This window comes from Leucoraja erinacea, chromosome 4 (assembly GCF_028641065.1).
Source record: "Leucoraja erinacea ecotype New England chromosome 4, Leri_hhj_1, whole genome shotgun sequence".
Classification (NCBI taxonomy): domain Eukaryota; kingdom Metazoa; phylum Chordata; class Chondrichthyes; order Rajiformes; family Rajidae; genus Leucoraja; species Leucoraja erinaceus.
The window spans coordinates 87,880,966-87,900,352 of NC_073380.1; the positions used below are offsets into that span (position 1 = coordinate 87,880,966).

The 19,387-nt window shown below is 45.2% G+C and overlaps 1 protein-coding gene across 1 annotated transcript in view; it reads left to right on the forward strand.

Moving 5' to 3' along the window:
- Window positions 1-16,015, forward strand: part of galr1a (galanin receptor 1a) — a 30,036-nt gene extending 14,021 nt beyond the window's left edge. Inside the window, exon 3 of the mRNA XM_055634758.1 lies at window positions 13,108-16,015. Within this exon, the coding sequence (XP_055490733.1) occupies window positions 13,108-13,431 (324 nt within the window). The 3' untranslated portion in view covers window positions 13,432-16,015. The remainder of the gene's footprint in view (window positions 1-13,107) is intronic.
- The last annotated feature ends 3,372 nt before the right edge of the window (window positions 16,016-19,387 follow it).

A 19,387-nucleotide genomic window follows, 5' to 3' on the forward strand; every position in this document is an offset into this window, starting at 1 on the left:
AGAATTGGTGTGGGGTGGTATGGGGGGGTGGGGGGTGGGGGGGGGGTGGGGAAGGGGAGAAATGGGAGGGTAAAGGGTGGTGTGTGTGTGTGTGTGGGGCGGATGAGGGTTGTGTGGGGAGGAGGAACGGGAGGAGGGGGAGGGGGGAAGGGGGGTTGTGGGGGGAAGGGGGTGGAGGGATTCCACTCAGCAGCCACAGTCCGCGGCACCACACAGCACCTCCCGACTCCACACAGCTGTCTTTTCCGACTACACTGTTGTGGACTCAATCAGCATTTATGGACTCAGCCCCGCCTCCGGGGTTTTTTTCTCCAGCTGGTGTCAGAAGGGGCGTTTCCTTCATGGTTAATGACAGGGGACAAGACCAATCTACTGATCTCACAATTTTTTAAACCTTCATAACTTTTGTATAATTCCACGATCAGAACCAAACTTGGTGGGTTGGAGTGGAGGAGAATGGTAAGTAATGTGGTGAAAAATCCTATCGATAAAGGGTACCGTTTTTGCACACATTTTTTTAAAAGCAAAGCGGAAGTGGTCAAGATGAGAGTTTTAATAATAATATAGATGTAAACGCGGAGGTTAGTTTGATTTCTTTCATGCATGCTGGAATAGGGTTATGGAACAACCCATCAATGTTGAAAAGGGAATTGTATAAACATTTAAGAGCAGTACTCTCATATACATGGTGTTGTTTAAGAAGGAGCTGCAGATGCTGGAGAATCAAAGGTAGACAAAAATACTGGAGAAACTCAGCGGGTGAGGCAGCATCTATGGAGCAAAGGAAATGGGTGACGTTGCGGGTCGAGACCCTTCTTCAAACTAAAGTGGGGGTGAGGGTGGCGGGAAGAAGAAAGAAAGAGGCGGAGACAGTGGGCTGTGGGAGAGCTGGGAAGGGGTGGGGAAAGAAGGGGAATGCAGGGACTACCTATACATGGTGCTCTTTCATATACCTTCACGTTCATTTCATAGCAAAAGGATTTGAGTATAGGAGCAGGGAGGTTCTACTGCAGTTGTACAGGGTCTTGGTGAGACCACACCTGGAGTATTGCGTACAGTTTTGGTCTCCAAATCTGAGGAAGGACATTATTGCCATAGAGGGAGTGCAGAGAAGGTTCACCAGACTGATTCCTGGGATGTCAGGACTGTCTTATGAAGAAAGACTGGATAGACTTGGTTTATACTCTCTAGAATTTAGGAGATTGAGAGGGGATCTTATAGAAACTTACAAAATTCTTAAGGGGTTGGAACAGGCTAGATGCAGGAAGATTGTTCCCGATGTTGGGGACGTCCAGGACAAGGGGTCACAGCTTAAGGATAAGGGGGAAATCCTTTGAAACCGAGATGAGAAGAACTTTTTTTCACACAGAGAGTGGTGAATCTCTGGAACTCTCTGCCACAGAGGGTAGTTGAGGCCAGTTCATTGGCTATATTTAAGAGGGAGTTAGATGTGGCCCTTGTGGCTAAGGGGATCAGGGGGTATGGAGAGAAGGCAGGTACGGGATACTGAGTTGGATGATCAGCCATGATCATATTGAATGGCGGTGCAGGCTCGAAGGGCCGAATGGCCTACTCCTGCACCTAATTTCTATGTTTCTATGTTTCTATTACAATGATGTGAGTAATTGTTATGACTATTTAACACAAGAACCAAAAAAAATGAAAGCGATCCCCAAAGATATAAATAAATGATATTGGTTGATGAAGGATTGTGGTCATAAAATAGCCCTGGGGCCTGTTTTAACCTTTGCTTGACCAGTAAGGTTGAATCAGTCAGTCCGAAGAAGGGTGCTAACCCGAAATGTTACCTATCCATGCTCTCCAAAGATGCTGCCTGTCCAGCTGAGTTACTTCAGCACTTTGTGTCCTTTAGTGTAAACCAGCATCTGCAGTTCCTTACTTCTAAAGGTTGAATTATTTCCTGTTTGAAAATCAGCATTTTTAATCACACTGTACTTCTCAACTATTGGTTGACCTTTGATCAAAATTTACTTTATTAGTAATGATAGCGTGTGCATTTGTAATAAATCATTACTTGGATTTGGCAGAATATTCATTTAAGAGTTTTTCATTTTCAGTGGTAGGAAGTGACAAACTACTGAAAAATTTCAACTCGGTTGTCTGTTTACAGGTTACAAACAAATAGAATAAACAAATGTTATTCTATTGTTTATTTTATGCTTATTTTAATTTTGACTTTATATGTTATTTGGGTACCTTTAATTCCCTGAAGAAATGCTATGGATGGATACACGCAGAGCTGTAGACTTGCTGTGGATAATAAGCAATTGTGATCAATAATGTTTCCTTGGTTACATATTACACTGGCATGATACTAATGGGTCATATCGCAATGTCGGATGTGAAGGCTTTGTTATTTTAAAATGGATTCTGAAGAATTCTTGATAAACATCATAAACAATTTTTGCAAAATAATCATTTTAATTTGAACTTTAGAACCTATGGGTAGAACATTTTCTTGTCCAGTGTAATATTTTATGGGAGTGAATTTAAATCAAATTAAAAATCAAACTTGAACATTTCAAAACTAACATTCATAAATTCTTATTAGATAGGGATAAAAATGATTACAAAGGTTTAGTTACGTTTAGTTTGGAAATACAGTATAGAAACAGGCCCTTCAGCCCACTGAGTCTATGCAAGTGTTCGTACTAGTTCTATATTATCCAATAAAAGTTGTTAGCTGCAGATCAGCTATGATGTAGTTGAATCATTAACAGTCTTCAAATAGCCCAGGGAAAACACAAGACTGCAGATGCCTGAGTCTGGAACTACAAATAATCTGCTGGAGAAACTCAGTAAGTCAAGCAGTGGGTTGAAAGGAATTGTTGATATTTCAGGTCCAGACCCTGAATCAGGGCAGAGAGTGGAGAGGGGAGATACCCAGTGTAAGGAGGAGAGGAGGAGGGGTGAGACAGAAGCAAGATGTGATGGATGGAGGCCAATAAAAGGAAAAAAAAATGGGGGGGAAAAGAAAAAAAGGAGGCAGACGGAGCGAGGTGAGGTGAGGTGAGGGAAGTTGGAGACGATGAAGCTGCTGGAGCATGATAAGCAGAAATAAAAAGTATTCTGATGTAAGGAAGATTATAATGGGAAAACCACTGGGGGTGTGGTAAATGGCTGATGGAACCAGAACCAGATGGGGGAGAATGAGGGAGTGTGGGGGGGGGAGGGATGAATGAGAGGAGACCTAAAGGTAAAATGTATGTGAAGTAGGTGGCCTCCCCCCTCCCCCCCACTCTCCCAGCCTGTGGCCTCGTGGCCCATGGTTTCTCCCGATCCGCAGCTCGGGTCTGTGTCAGATGAGGGCAGAGTCCATGCCCCGATCCTGACTAAGTTCCCGGAGATCCTGACTGCGATTTCATTCAGCTGCTCCTAGGCATGGATTGCTGCATCACATCCTCACAGCTGCATGCTGCTCAGGCACGCTGCCTCCCGCCCGACAAGTTACGTTTTGCGCGAGAGGAATTCCAAAAGATATAGGACATGGGGACCGTGCGGCGTTCCGACAGCCCTTGGGCCTCCCCACTTCACATGGTTCCTAAGTCGTCTGGGGCGTGGCGGCCGTGTGGGGATTATCGCCACCTGAATAACGTCACGACCGCGATCGCTACCGCGTCCCGCGTATCCAGGATTTTACGGCTCATTTGGATGGTGCTACCATATATATTCGAAGGATGATCTGGTGCGTGGCTACCATCAGATTCCTGTCCACCCCGATGATGTGCTCAAGTCTGCCATCATCACTCCTTTAGGCTTGTTTGAGTGGCTGTGGATGCCTTTTGGACATAAAAATGCCGTGCAGGCTTTTCAACGCCTGATGGACATGGCTGTTCATGGTTTGAAATTCATTTTCATGTATCTCAATGACATTCTGCTCACCAGCTGTTCTCATCGCAAACTCTGTGAGCACCGCATGCTGTCCCAGTGGCTCTGGGATCATGGTTTGGTCATTAACGCCGACAAGTGCCAGTTCGGTCTCAGCTCCATCTCCTTCATTGGTTACCCCACAGGGCGTGACGCCCCTTCCCTGCAAGGTGGAGGCGATTCGGTGGTTTCCTCGGTCACTTACTGTCAAGGATCTGTAGGAGTTCATGGGAATGTGAACTTTTGCCATTGTTTTTGTGCCGGCGGCGGCTAGGATGATGCGGCCTTTGTTCCTGCGCCTGGCCAATAAGCCGCGGGATCTCATGTGGATCACCAAATCTGACGCAGCTTTCAAGGATGCCAAGGAGGCGCTAGTTGTAGGTATGTTGCAAAGCCTACCTGAAGCGTCGCTGAAAATCTGTCGCTGCGGGTGTGCGCGATTTTGGCGCCGTTTAGAGGGGGGCGGGTTTAAAACGTGATTTTCTCTAGGCTGTTCCAATCGAAGATGTTCAGCCTAGTTAATTATTAACGAAAAATCGCTGGAAGACCCCGTCGCAAAAGCTATTATTAGTTTTAAAGGCCTTGTATAATAGTTATAGTAGTTTAAAAATCAATCTCTAAACCCGCGACCACCGGCAGCCGTCAGGGTCGCATAGAGCAGGCAACAGAAGGTAAGCTGTTTATTTTTACGTTAAAAAGGACTTCTTAAGATCCCTTTATACAAAGTTTAATATTGCGAGTAGCTCATTTTGGGCCCATTATATCCCGCAGTATTTTTCTGGGCATTTGGGGCATTTGGGGCACAAATCTAGTGCAATGTGAACGTTCTAAACCAGCGCGTTCACAGGATCCCACTAGAAAGCTGATTTAAATGGACTTTAATTTACAGCAATTGAACACTAAATTCCTTCCATTTGGCCTATAAATTAATGTAAATGAGATTTAAAAATCATGTTTTATTGTGAATTATTTATGAATATTATTTGGACACTTAGGCTATTTAAAAATGTTAATCATTTATTAAGAAATGGATAGATGTTTAGATCTAGTAATTGAAGTTTGAAATTAGCTACACTTGGGTAACTAACTAATTATATGCTTTAATTTCAGGTCATCCAAGTAAGATTATTTTATATTTGTTTCAGAATGGTTCAATCTACGATAACTGAAAATTTCATTCAGTTCTCTTAATTTTTAAGAAGGTTATGGGCTTTTGACTGACACGATCACAGCTTTTTTGTTATGTCCATAGAAAATCAATAGGGAACAAGATGCTTATTTCCGAGTATGAAATGGCCATAACTTTTTAAATACTTGAGATATGAAAGTGAATTAGGTGTCAAATTAAACTTCTTTTTATGCTTTATCTGATGGGATAAATTACAGACTTGATTTTTTAAATCTCAAAATTTTGTAACATTGCTACTAGTTGCGGCCACGTTGTCGGTGCACCCGTGGGCCGTTGCCCCCACAGCCCTTACTGTAGATGCTTCTGATGCTGCTGTTGGAGGGGTCCTCTAACAGCTCATCGGTGGTCTTTGGCTACTGCTCGCTTTCTTCAGCCGGCACTTCTGCCCGCCTGAGCGCAATTACAGTGCGTTCGACCGTGAGCTATTGGCTCTTTATTTGGTGATCTCGGATATTTCCTGGAGGGCAGGACATTTATCACGTTTACGGACCCCAAACCTCTCACGTTTGCCTTCACGAAGGTGTCTCCTCGGCAGCAGCGGCACCTGGCTTTCATTTCTGAATTTACAACCTATGTTCGACACATGGCCGCCAAGCTGAATCAAGTGGCCGATGCTTTGTCCCGTCCTGCTGTCCACGCTGTGCTCTCCGTCGCCCCGGGGTTGGTCTATGCTGCACTCGCTGCTGCTCAGCGCGATGGTGACGTGGTGCAAGGATATCGTACTGCTGCTGATATCGGGTTTGGTGTTGGCTGACATTGCATTCGGTCCTGCAGGGGTGATGATCCTATACGCTACTTCCACCGGCCGGCCCAACTGGCCCCCCAGTTGGTTGGCAGCGGAGAGATTTCGACTCAATTCATGGACTGGCTCTTCCTTCCATCCGGGCGACTTCTGCATTGGTGGCGGCCAAGTTCGTGTGGCATGGGCTTCGTACACCTACACTGCGAATTGTGCCCGGGCTCTTGCGGCCCACTGGCTGGCACGTTTCGGCGTGCCTGCTGACATTTCTTCTGGTGGTGGTGCCCAGTTTACCTCTGCCTTGTGGTTGGTCATGGCTCAGCTGTACAGTGCGCAGCTGCATCATACCACCACGTATCACCCTCAGGCCAACGGGTTGGTCGAACGCTTCCACAGACATTTGAAATCGGAGTTGTAGGCGTGGCTCACTGGCCCGGATTGGGTGACCAATTACCTTGGGTGTTGCTGGGGATCCGCACGGCTCCTAAGGCGGATTTGGACACATGTTCCGTGGAGCTGGTGTATGGTGCGCCGCTGCGGGTGCTGGGGATTTCTTTCCTGCGCTCGGGGGTCGCCAGAGCCCGCCTCGTCTGAGCTGTTGCGTCTGCGTGAGAAAGTGGGCGTCCTGGCTCCCGTTCCCACTAACCGCCATGGGGTTGCCCGCTGTATGTTCCGCCGGTGCTTAAGGACTGCTCATTTGTCTTTGTCCAAGGGACACGCATCACACTCCGCTCCAGAGGCCTTATGAGGGGCTTTACCGGGTGTTGCGGCCTGAGGTTGCGACTTTTTGTATTGGATGTCGGGGGTCGTGAGGAGATCGTGTCGGTGGCCCAAGTCTGTTCATTTGGATATCGACAGCCCGGTGGTGGTGGCCCAACCCCGGCGCAGGGGTCGTCTGTCAGCCACGCCCTGTTCCCCGGTTGCACCTGGTGCCTGTTTCCCCTTTTCCACCTGTTTGCCCTGTTCCGCCTGGGGCATCAGCTGTGCCGGTCCCTCTTGTCTCCACTCGGTCTGGGAGGATCGTTCGGACGCCTACTCGTTTGTTTTCCTCGGGTTCTGTGGGGGGGGGGGGGGGGTCCTGTAGTGGCACCGAGTGGTAGGGTGGAGAGGGCAGAACCCTCTTTGTTGATCGGTATGGTCATGTGACCGTGGGGTGTTGGTTTTCACGGTCTTTTGGGGTGTGTCGGTTAGTTAGCCAGCGCTCCTTCCAGCAACAGGAGCTCTTCTTGTTAGTGCAGACAGACTCGCGAACTTCACGGGTTTTTGTTCGTTTTTATTAAAAAATAAAAAAACATTTTGCTCAACCTATCAAGTCCCACTACAAGGGGAAGTTACAGATGGTAACAGGCATTGAAATCGCTGTCAAAACATGGGGGTGGGGGGGAGGGACACAAATTATTTGCGGCTTCACGCGTGCATGCGCACACACGCGAGGCTTCGGCCGTGGGCCCTGTCTAGTATCTCAAGTCAAGTCAAGTTTATTTGTCACATACACATACGAGATGTGCAGTGAAATGAAAGTGGCAATGCTCGCGGACCTTTGTGCAAAAGACAAACGACCAAACAACCAAACAAACTACAAACACAATCACAACACACATATTCTTTTACATAATAAATAATGGAAGGAAAAACGTTCAGTAGAGTTAGTCCCTGGTGAGATAGGCGTTTACAGTCCGAATGGCCTCTGGGAAGAAACTCCTTCTCAACCTCTCTGTTCTCACCGCATGGCAACGGAGGCGTTTGCCTGACCGTAGCAGCTGGAACAGTCCGTTGCAGGGGTGAAAGGGGTCTCTCATGATATTGTTGGCTCTGGAGTTGCACCTCCTGTTGTATAGTTCCTGCAGGGGGGCAAGTGAAGTTCCCATAGTGCGTTCGGCCGAATGCACTACTCTCTGCAGAGCCTTCTTGTCCTTGGCAGAGCAATTCCCAAACCAGATGGTAATGTTCCCGGACAAGATGCTTTCCACCGCCGCTGCGTAGAAACACTGGAGGATCCTCGGAGACACTCTGAATTTCCTCAATTGCCTGAGGTGGTAAAGGCGCTGCCTTGCCTTACTCATGAGTGCTGAGGCGTGTGATGCCCATGTCATATCCTCGGAGATGTGGACTCCCAGATATTTAAAACAGTTCACCCTATCCACAGGATCCCCATTTATCCTCAATGGAGTGTACGTCCTCGGATGATGTGCCCTCCTAAAGTCCATGATCAGCTCCTTCGTTTTTTTGATGTTCAAGAGGAGGCTGTTATCCTGGCACCAGAGTGCTAGACCAGCCACCTCCTCCCGGTAGGCCTTCTCATAGTTGTCTGAGATCAGGCCCACCACCACAGTGTCATCAGCAAACTTAATTATTGAATTGGAGCTGAACCTAGCCACACAGTCATGTGCGTACAGGGAGTAAAATAGGGGGCTGAGGACGCAACCCTGGGGCGATCCTGTGCTCAGGGTGAGGGACTTCGATGTATTCCCTCCCATCTTGACTACCTGGGGCCTGGCGGTGAGAAAGTCCAGGACCCAGGCACACAGAGAGGTGTTGAGCCCCAATTCCATTAGCTTCCCGGTGGACGGTAACATCGGGAGCTGACCTGGTTGGTGACTGACTCCGAACTCCAGCAACAGCAGGTTCGTCCGGCCCGAATCGTGGGGCTTGAATCGGCCCGTTCACGGGGCCTTTCATCACCCGGCGGGGGCTTCAACATCGGGAGCCTCGATCGCCTCGACGCAGCAATTTGACCGCGGGGCAATGGCAGATCGCAGCTGCGCGGGGCCGGGCGGTGAAAAGCCCTGCGAACGGACCAATTCAAACTCCACTCTATGATCTTTGCTCCACCAGGACGTTTCCCTCCTTCAATCTCCGCGCTCTATCCTCAGTCCGACTCCCACCTCTGACTGGCGCCTCCTTCCTCCAATCATCGCACTGAATCATCATGGTTCCCTCCCCCCCCCCCCCCATTGCCTGCTGACCAACGTCTCTCTCGTCCAATCGGCGCCCTCGATCATCAGCCCCACCCTCACTGTCTCACGGAAAGCGGACATTTCACTGGGTTATAAAATCCGGATTACAAAATAAGGAGGGGGGTCATCCCGCACCTCTAAAAAAAAAAAAGGGGGGGGGGGGGGTGGTGTCCCCTGTCTCCCCACCCCCCCGGATTTCCGCCCCTGGATGGTAAATAAAGATTTTATACATTGTGGTGTTGTTCAATCCAGCGATAGGTCAGTCATGGCACACAAATCAGTTCAGTTTAGTTTATTGTCATGGGTACACTGAAACATTTCTTGTTGCATGCTAACCAGTCAACAGAAAGACAATACATGATTACAATCAATCCATTTGCAGTGTATAGATACATGATAAGGGAATAAAGCTTAGTGCAAGGCAAAGCCAGCAAAGTCCTGTCAATGATAGTCTGAGGGATATCAAAGAAGTGGATAGTAGTTCAGCACTGCTCTCTGGTTGTGGTAGGCTGATTCAGTTGCCTGATAACAGCTGGGAAGAAACTGTTCCTGAATCTGGAAGTGTGCATTTTCACACTTCTATACCTTTTGCCTGATGGGAGAGGGGAGAAGAGGGAGCATGGCCAGGGTGCAACTCGTCCTTGATTATGCTGTTGGCCTTGGCGCAGCAGTGTGGTAAATGAATGTTGCACTGAGAGGGGGCAAGTTGTCAGCAAAGACACATTTAGGCAGTGTTTTCATTTTAAAATATATTTATTAAATCACCTGATAGCGATGCTACTGGGGGATTATGACAGAACCTCCTCATGGTGATCCCCAGAAACGACGACACGACTGTGACGAGTTGGGCGACCAATTCTGTCAACATGGTGGACGACGCCAGAAGCCAACAGCGAACTATACGTGGTCTGACACACGAGCGAACGATGCTACTGGCAATGTCGGCTTTTACTGTACATTCATGATGTGCAGAGGTGGCAAAAGGTTGATCGTATGAAGCAGAAAGGAATAGAGGGATAGGCTCATGGGGTGAGGTGAAGACAGGAAGGTGGTAGGATTGAGCCACATGGATTGAACAGACTACTTCAAAATTCAGAGCTTGATGTAATTCAGTACGTACCTGCAAAGTGGCAACATTGTGATAACGACCACAGTTAACCTGAAACAATATCCTATTGGGATTAACAATCGCCCTTGCTACTGGAGCGTAACCAGTTAAACTTTGACTTCAATCACCCCCTTAAGAATTAGATGGAGCACACAAGATAAGTGAGATGAACGTTTACTGTGCTTGAGATGTTGTAGGAGATGATCCTATTCTTTTGAACTGATTTATGCCTGATAAATTGTGCACTTTTCATGTTGTTGAAGCAAGCCATTTCTGAGTCATCCCCCGACAGGCAGCAGATCACCCATATATTCTCCTATCACAATGCTCTCTGTTCAATTCACTGGTATCAAAGGGAAATCGTTATTATGCAGCTACACTACAAATATATTTTTATACTTAAAATAATGATTATGGTAAAAAGGCGAGTTTGGTATTCCGACTGCGCATTCCCAGGTCATAGGTCACTCGCTGTAAACATTCTCGGCAGCTGTGGTGCTGCGTTGTGTGTAGGTGTCGCTTGGGCAGCTTACAGCCCAGTGGTATGAATATCGATGTCTCTCACTTCAAGTAACCCCAGCATTCCTTCTCTCTCTATCCCTCCCCCACCCAAGTCATATCAGCTTCTCGTCTTCACCCAACAAACAGCTAAAAATGGCCTGTTTCCTTTATCATCATTACTTTTTTGCATATCTTTCATTCATTTTTCTTTATCTCTCTACATCATTGTCTATATCTCTCGTTTCCCTTTCCCGTGACTTTCAGTCTGAAGAAGGGTCATGACCCGAAACGTCACCCGTTGCTTCTCTCCAGAGATGCTGCTTAACTTGCTGAGTTACTCCAGCTTTTTGTGCCTATTTCTGGAGATTCAAGATTCAAGATTCAAGATACAATTTATTTGTCATTTGGACCCCTTGAGGTCCAAACGAAATGCCGTTTCTGCAGCCATACATTACAAACAAATAGACTCAAGACACAACATAATTTACATAAACATTCATCACATTGCTGTGATGGAAGGCCAAAAAAACTTATCTCTCCACTGCACTCTTCCCCCCCCCCGATGTCAGAGTCAAAGTCAAAGCCCCTGGCTGGCGATGGCGATTGTCCCGCGGCCATTAAAGCCACGCCGGGTGATGCAAGGTCGCACACCGGGTCTTGATGTTAGAGCCCCCGGCGTGCGCTCGCAGAGTCCCGCGGCCATTCCAAGCCGCGCGGGGTGGTGATGTCAGGCCCCGCTCCAGGAGCTCTTGGACCGGGAGAAGTCACCGTTGCGAGAGCCCTGAAAATCGGTCTCCCTCCAGGGACCCGCGGGCTCCCGGTGCCGCCGTCCTCCAGACCCGCAGTTGCAGCCTCCGAATCTCCGGAGGTCGGGCCGCAGCAGCAGCAGCGCTCCACCACCGCTCCACCCGCTCTGGACTCGGCCAGCTCCGCGACGGTGAGGTGAGTAGTCGGCACCAGAGCCCCCGGTCTTCTCCTGTTGGAGGCCGCTTCTCGTTGCAGCCCCAACGACAAGGAGAGAGATTTAAAAGTTACCCCCTCCCTCCCACCCCACCACACACACCCCAACAAAAAAATAACAAAAACTACATAGAAACATAGACAAAAAATAATAAAAACGCGGTCGGGCTGCAGAGGCCGCTGCTGACGAGAGTCGCGCCGCCTACCGGATGGATGGATGGAGAGCATGGATCGGTGATGTTTCGGGTCAGGTCAGTTTCCACCTAAACTCAATCGTTCACCGTGAGAACATGCAAACTCCACACAGACAGTGCAGTCAAGTTCAGGATCGACCTTAGGTTGGAGGAGCTGCAAGGCAACAACTCTATCAGCAATGCCACTGATCTGAAATGTTATGGGAGATGATTGAATGTTTGGGCAAGGAAGAGTTTAAAGCATCCCAAAGGAGAAGGTGGGTAAGGAGGAAATTCTAGAATTTAGGGCCAATTTTTCTCTGTTGTGTTCCTGGAAAACTTTTTAGGATATATCTCGAGATTAAATTTTCTCTGTAAATGCAAATTGTCAAGGACTTGGGATGCCAATGTGAAGGACACTAGACAAATGCAAGTTATTCATTGAATCTCTTTCCAGTACAGGTAATTCTGCTATAATGTGATTATTGTTTTTCCAAGGAACATTGTGTCATCGGAAAGCACATTATGGAAATAATTGAAAAGATGTTAGAGAACTTCAGACTTGGAATAATAAAGTTATTTTCCCTGCAGGATTTTCACACAAAAATATATTATTAATAGCTATGTTTTGTTTTTGTTCCTGCGAGCTAAAATTACCAAAGGCTGTATGTTAATCATGGCACAAGTATCAATAGAGGCTATTGCTTTTCAATTTCTATGGCCTACGGTGGTGAAACCAGTAGCCTGTTAGTTTCAGAGAGACAATGGTGTCTGATTTATGCGGGGAGATTACTCTTCTGCTTCTTGCGTATGGCGTGCACAGCCTAAAGTTGTAGGACAACTTGTTCTATTTGATCTTATTTGATTGTGCACACCAGGTTGATTGCATCCGTCGAAACAGGGCTAACCACATGAAGGTTGCAATCTCCCACCTCACGGGGAGGTTACATGGAAACGCTACTAGACTGTTTCCCCCCCCCCAGACAGATTTTTTTCTGGTTGTCATTTTTCAAAGTAAGTTTTAAGTAGTTTTCTAGTTCTTCATTGAAATTGTGTTATAACCAATTCAACCTGCATGATCAAATATTGTTCCCCAATTCATCACTCGCACTCTATCCAATTAATGTTATGGAAACATGTGTTATAGCAGAACTAAAAGACTGCAGATGCTGAAATCTTGTGGAAAAACACAAAGTACTGGTGGAACTGGGTATGCGAAGGAGCATCTGGGGAGGGAATGGACTGTCCATGTTTTGGGTCAAGCCTCCTCATCAGACTCAGACGAAAAAGAGTCCTGATTTGAAATGGCACCCGTCCATTCCCTTCTTCAGATGCCGCCTGGTTTACAGAGTTGTTCCACGACTTTGTGTTTTGCATATAGCAGATTTCCCTATATATAGAGATTCACTGAATAATGCATTGATAAGTCTTTAGTATTGCATATACTGTCAATGGAAATCAAATATCTGCACAGAATGGTATACAGCTGTTCGCTGAGGCAGTCTGTTGGAAGCAGGGGTTGTGAAAGTGTAAGTGGGAGTGAGCACCAGGCAATGATCAATGTGCCTTTTCACTTGTTCCCCTCTCCCTAGACCGCCCAGACGGTACTCGTGGTGATCGTGGTGTTCTGCATTTCCTGGCTTCCACACCATGTGATCAATTTGTGGAATGAGTTCGGCACATTTCCGCTTACCAATGCCTCCTTCATCTTCAGGATAGCTGCCCACTGCCTGGCCTACAGCAACTCGTCCGTCAATCCGATCATCTATGCCTTCCTGTCGGAAAATTTCAGGAAGTCCTACCAGCAGGTGTTCAGGTGCAAAATCCGGAGCACCTCTCCTCTGAACGAAGTCAAGGAATTTCAAACTGCAACAGACATTGTGCAGATGACTGCACTGAGCAGTGAGCAGAATTAGGAGTGGGTCAGTGAGTGTAATGACAACACATTTTATTCACACTATTCAAACATTGTTCTATTATTGCTGTTCCTTTGGAGGTCAGTGTTAATTTTGGGTTGCAAGAAGGATTGTTGGAATTTCCACCAATGCACAGGAAGGAAGTAATAATGTGAATATTAATAATTGAATTATTAATGTGAATATTAATCACTTCCACCGTTGCACTGGAAGTAAATATAAATGGGGATATTTAATTTCCATATAATTAGAATATTAACCCCAAAGGAATAACAGTTTAGTATATCTGCCACTCTTGGCAGCCCAGACTATAAGAACTCGGAAGAACATGCTGTTAGCACTCTTGCCTCAGGCGTCAAATGTTTAAGGGTTTATTTTCCACTGCAGACTCCAGTGCATCAAATACAGACCAACTCCCAGTGCAGTGTTGAAGGTGTAAAGGACTGTTGGAGAACTAGATCTTAAGATTAGGTGCTAAACTGATGGCCCTCTGCATTTTCAGATGTGAATGATAGATCCAATGGGAGTATTTTGAATAAGAGTATCGTGGACAATATCAATTGTCCAATCAACATTGCCACAACAGACCTGTTCATTATTATATTGTTGATCTAGATGCAATCAGCTGTCTGGTTTACTTCATTTCAATGTAGATTTCTTTCATCAAACGTATATTTTTCTTGGATGTCCTGAGATGGATGCTAAAAAAACTAGGTAAATGCAAGTAATTAAATTGCAGGCTCTCCAGCATACTGAGCAAAATATTGCAGCTTCATATTTTGAGAGGGGGTAGGTTTATTGGAGACGTGAGGGGCAAGATGTTTGCGTAGATAGTATTGGGGATCGGGAATGCACTGCCAGGGTTGGTGGTGGAGGCAGATAATAATGTCAAATACTAGCTGATGGGGCAATTGACCAGTGGCAGTGATTTCAGACAGAAATGATTGCTAATGCTTTCTAACCTCACAACATTGTTTTAATGAGGGATTTGCACCTGAAAAATTGGCACTGAAAGATCCAAACTCAAGGCTCTCGAGTTTAATTGAAAGATAGATATCAGAAGTGGCAAACAAGAGATTGGAGTTCAAATCTCACTGTGCCCAAATCAAATTGAACATAGCTAATTAAGTGCAATGATGAATCAGATGAATTTGTTTTAGTAAACAACAATCGTCACATATGTCCTCAGGAAAGAAAACGTGTTAGTCTTTTCCCAGCCTGTCTACAGGTAAGACCTAATCTACCAGTTGACTCCATAATGCCCCTTTAATCTAGCAAGTCACTCAGTTCAAGGATAATTAGGGAAGGGCAATAAATGTTGTGTCCAGTTGCAATGCATTTCTGAAAATTAATAAAGAAAAATAGGGCATTATCAAGGTCTCTGGCAGTGTGCTGCTGCAGTTATAATAACTAATTAGGACTACCTATTGGGAAAATTACAATCATTTGTTTGAATTTCACAGTATTATTGGAAATTTAAGGCTTTTAAAAAAAATTGCCTCCTATCTGTTGATTTCAGTTAAAAGATGCTGATCAAGTTAATCCTTTTTATTCCATTGCCTGAGAGCTGGCCATTCAACATGACCTTGTTTCTAGTCTACAGTCATAGAACAGTATGTAAGTGGTTCAGTGGAATCCTTTTCGTTTCTATAGTAACTAGGAAAATAAATAAGACTTTTATTTAATCAGTGCTCTGATGGGCTCTGTACTGTATTGTGTATTGTATTGTGAAAATCAGGACATGTTGAATGTCAATAGTTTCAAGGATCATTTCATTCAGTGACATTGTGGATACACTTATGAAAAGGGAAGGTATTTGCAGGATCACAGGACCCTGTACTGAGTTCAGGGGAGAGAGGAGGGGCTTCTTCTTCTTTGTGTCCTTATGCTATATAATGGCTCGCCACTGCTGTACACATCGTTGCGCTTTTGAAGCGTTAAGTGCAAAGTCTGCAGAAGTACATGGATTCTCCAGCAATGGGCATTGCAGGAGGTGTTGCATTGTCTGGGACTGTGTGCTACCGTCACAGGTTGTTGTACCCTCGATGTAGCCCCATTTGTGCACTGTCACCCTTGACCGCCCGGCCCCAGTTGCAGGAGGGACTGATGACACATTAAGCCCTCTGTAGTTCACTTGTAAGTCAAAAGACTGTGGCTCGAGCTTTTCACAGGAGTGAATCTATGCTGATGGTGTCTGTGGAGGGACAGAGGTCATGATGAGCTTTCTACATAAATTTAAGATCAAACTCAAGAACCAAAGCTCTGTCTGCACTCTCAGATGGGATTTAAATATTACCATGGTGCATCTTTGAAGCAGAGCTGGGTGCCCTGATTGGTAGTTATTCTTCAGCTACAAACTCAGAAATTCCCTCCCTAAATGTTTCATTCCACCTTTAAAATGTCCCTCAAAAACCTCTTCCTTCACAAGGCCTTACCTACAATGTCCTTATTTGTATTTGATATAATTGTATTTGACCAGTTTAAGAACATTTTATGATGTTAAGTGTGTGTGTGTGTGCAAAATGTTCACTGGTAACTCCAGATCAATCCAAAATAAATTGGATTGGCATATGGATGAGAAGGGAATGGACACTCTCAGGGTTATGGTATGAGTGCAGGCAGGTGGGACTAAGGGAAAAAAAGTTGTTCGGCACGGACTTGTAGGGCCGAGATGGCCTGTTTCCGTGCTGTAATTGTTATATGGTTATATGGTTATAATACAGATGTTAGATAATTTTACATCTTAATTAGATTTTAGTTGGAGTTAAGTAATTATTATTGATTTGACAACCAATTCAAAACATGCCACAATGTAGGAGTTACTAGTTCATAGAAAGCCGGACAAGAGAATTCCAATGTGCAGTTGAATTAAACTACATTACAATGCATGTAGATCAAATTGGAGCTGTCCAAGGACATTGCTCCCACTTCTCACAGTACCAAGCTCCCAAACCCAACCAAGAAATGGCCCATTGAAACAAACGTGGCCTGAAATTTCCACAGGTGTACATTAAGTGACCAAAATTATTTCCAAATATTTCACTTTAGGAGCGGGAGTGATTTCAGTTCGTTCAGTGTTATTCATTTCGCTGGACCTTTAGTTCTAATTACTTGAAACTGTCAAGTTCCTGGAAAATGTATGCCTCAAATCAGCTGATCTCTCTTCCTTGCAAGCTGTAGATGCCTGTCGAGACAATCTCTTACATTTTTTTCATACATTCATGTAATCTGTAAATGTTTAGTGTCTAAAGCGTGAGAGGTGGTATGCATACATCAACAAACTCAAACATTAGTTGTTTTGAGGGAATTGCAAAAATAAATAGCGTTCAAATAATTCTTGCTGTTTATAAGGCATCAATATCCCTGCTATATTGTGAGTACATTACTTGTCTTTTTGACTGTGTCTGTGTTTTTAATGCTTCCGATAGTAATATAGTCTTTGTATTATTTGTTGTCAATTTGTTCAAATGTTTCTATTTTTCATCAGAAGATGCTGCATTACGCTGTGTTGGTCAGATATGGAATCATTTGCTTTATATATGTTAATAAATGCATATGCCAACTGAGGGTGTTGTGTATTCATTTATCCTCTTTGTCTATTTCTTCATAAGCTCCGCTATGAGGACTTGTTCTTACTAACTGTACCTAAAGTCCGTACTGAACTGGGGAAAAGGGTATTTAGTTATGCTGCTCCCTTCGCATGGAACCAGCTGCAGAATGAACTGAAACTTAAGGAGCTGGTTTCTATAAACAGATTTAAATCCCTTCTTAATGATGTTGAAGCGGGCTCTTCTGTCTGTACATGCTTTGTTTGATGATGTTCTGACTGTGACTATTTATATGTTCTCTGTTGTTTAAAATTATTGTCTGTAACTGTGGAACTGTGCTGCTGCCTGTCTTGGCCAGGACCCTCTTGTAAAAGAGATTTTTAATCTCAATGAGACTTCTCCTGGTTAAATAAAGGTTAAATAAAACTAAAAAAAAATTAAAGAAGCAGCTTATTATAATTATCTTAGATAATTGTTTGTAAGTATACAAATATTTGTTTAATGGAAAGAGGTGACAGGTCTGTGATGGGCTGAGTTGGGTTCACCACGCTCTGCAGTTTTAGTAGGTCAAGAGTAGAGTAAATGCCCAACCAGCCTGAGATGCAACACATTATGCCCCGTCCCACTTGGGAAACCTGAACGGAAACCTCTGGAGACTTTGCGCCCCACCCAAGGTTTCCATGTGGTTCCCAGAGGTTTTTGTCAGTCTCCCTACCTGCTTCCACTACCTGCAACCTCTGGCAACCACCTGCAACCTCCGGGAACCGCACGGAAACCTTGGATGGGGCGCAAAGTCTCCAGAGGTTTCCGTTCAGGTTTCCTAAGTGGGACAGGGGGATTAGGATAATTTCTATAGGGCAACTGAACACATTTGAGTGAATCGTCATGGGCACGTGGAATCTTGTCAGATGTCAAGGTAAGTAAATGCACTGATACACCTCCTTGATCACCTTTACAGTATGAAGGGACCTGAATAGATTGCGGTTGACACTTGAAGCTATCAACACCCAATTCCTCAATTTTATTGACGTTCAAATCTAGGTTTTTGTTTTGATAGAATGTTGCAAGAATCCCGATCTTCTATCCGGCTCATCGTTGTTATTGATCTGGGCAACGATGGTGGCACCATCAGCAAACTTAAAGACCGAGTTGGTGCTGGACTTGGCCACACAGTGTTTGGCGTACAGGAAGTAAAACAGGACTTCACGTAAAACCGAGAGATGCGCAAAGTTGATGGGCAGGGTGGAGAAAATGTTATGACCAATTCTAACTGACTGAGGCTTGCTGGTCAGGAAGTCCAGAAGCAAGTTGCTGATGGAGGCCCCAATGCCAAGGTCCAAGAGTTTAGAAATGGGCTTATTTGGTGTGATGGTATTGAAGGCTGAGCTCTAGTCAAATAACATAGAACAGTACAGCAGGAATGGGCCCTTTGGCTCACAATGTTTGCGCCAAACATAATGCCTAGTAACACTGATCAAATCTGCCTATACATGCATCCATTTCTGTCTATTCCCTGCACTTCCATGTGCCTTTCTAAAAGCCTCTTAAATGCCACAATCGTAACTGCCTCCACCGCCACTCATGACAATACGTTCCTGGCCCCCACCACTCTCTGTGTAAACGCTTGCCCCATATATCTCCATTAAACATTTCTCCTCTCACCTTATAGCTATAGAATAGAATAGTAGAATAGTTTCTTTATTGTCATTGTAACATGGGCCATGTACAACGAAATTTAAAATGTCAGCCAGTCAGTGCAGCATTCAAACATTTCTAAAGCTAACGAAACATCCACGGTAAAATAATAAAGATAAGCAAATAAATAAAAAACACAGACAAAGCACGCATACACACCCAACCCTCCATCCTTCTGTCGATTTCACCGTTACCACAGTCCCTTAGTCTGTATCGCCCCTGCGTTCCTTGGCGGCCACATTTAGTGCTTTTATAGCAGTGGGGTAAAAACTGTTTTGTAGTCTATTTGTCCTTGTCCTTGTGGATCTGTACCGTCTGCCTTCTAGTGTTGGACATATCCACCCTGGGGAAAAGGTTCTGACCGTCTCTCCTATCTATGCCTCTCATAATTGTATTTACTTCTCTCATGTCTTCCCTCAACCTCCTATGTTCCAGAGAAAACAATCTAAGATATCGCTGTCTGCAACACTGTCTCCTGTCAATTTGGTGTCGTCAATAAACTTACTTACCATCCCATCCACATTTACAACTGGGTTAAACAGCAGAGGTCCCAGCGCAGATCCCTATGAGACTACACTGGTCACAGACTTTCAGCCAGAATATCTACCTTTCACCATAAGCCTTTTATGAATAAGCCAGTTCTGTCAATGATCAATATGCACCTGCACCTATTGTTCTATGTTTCTATCTAATGTGCATTGGAAGCAGTCTTC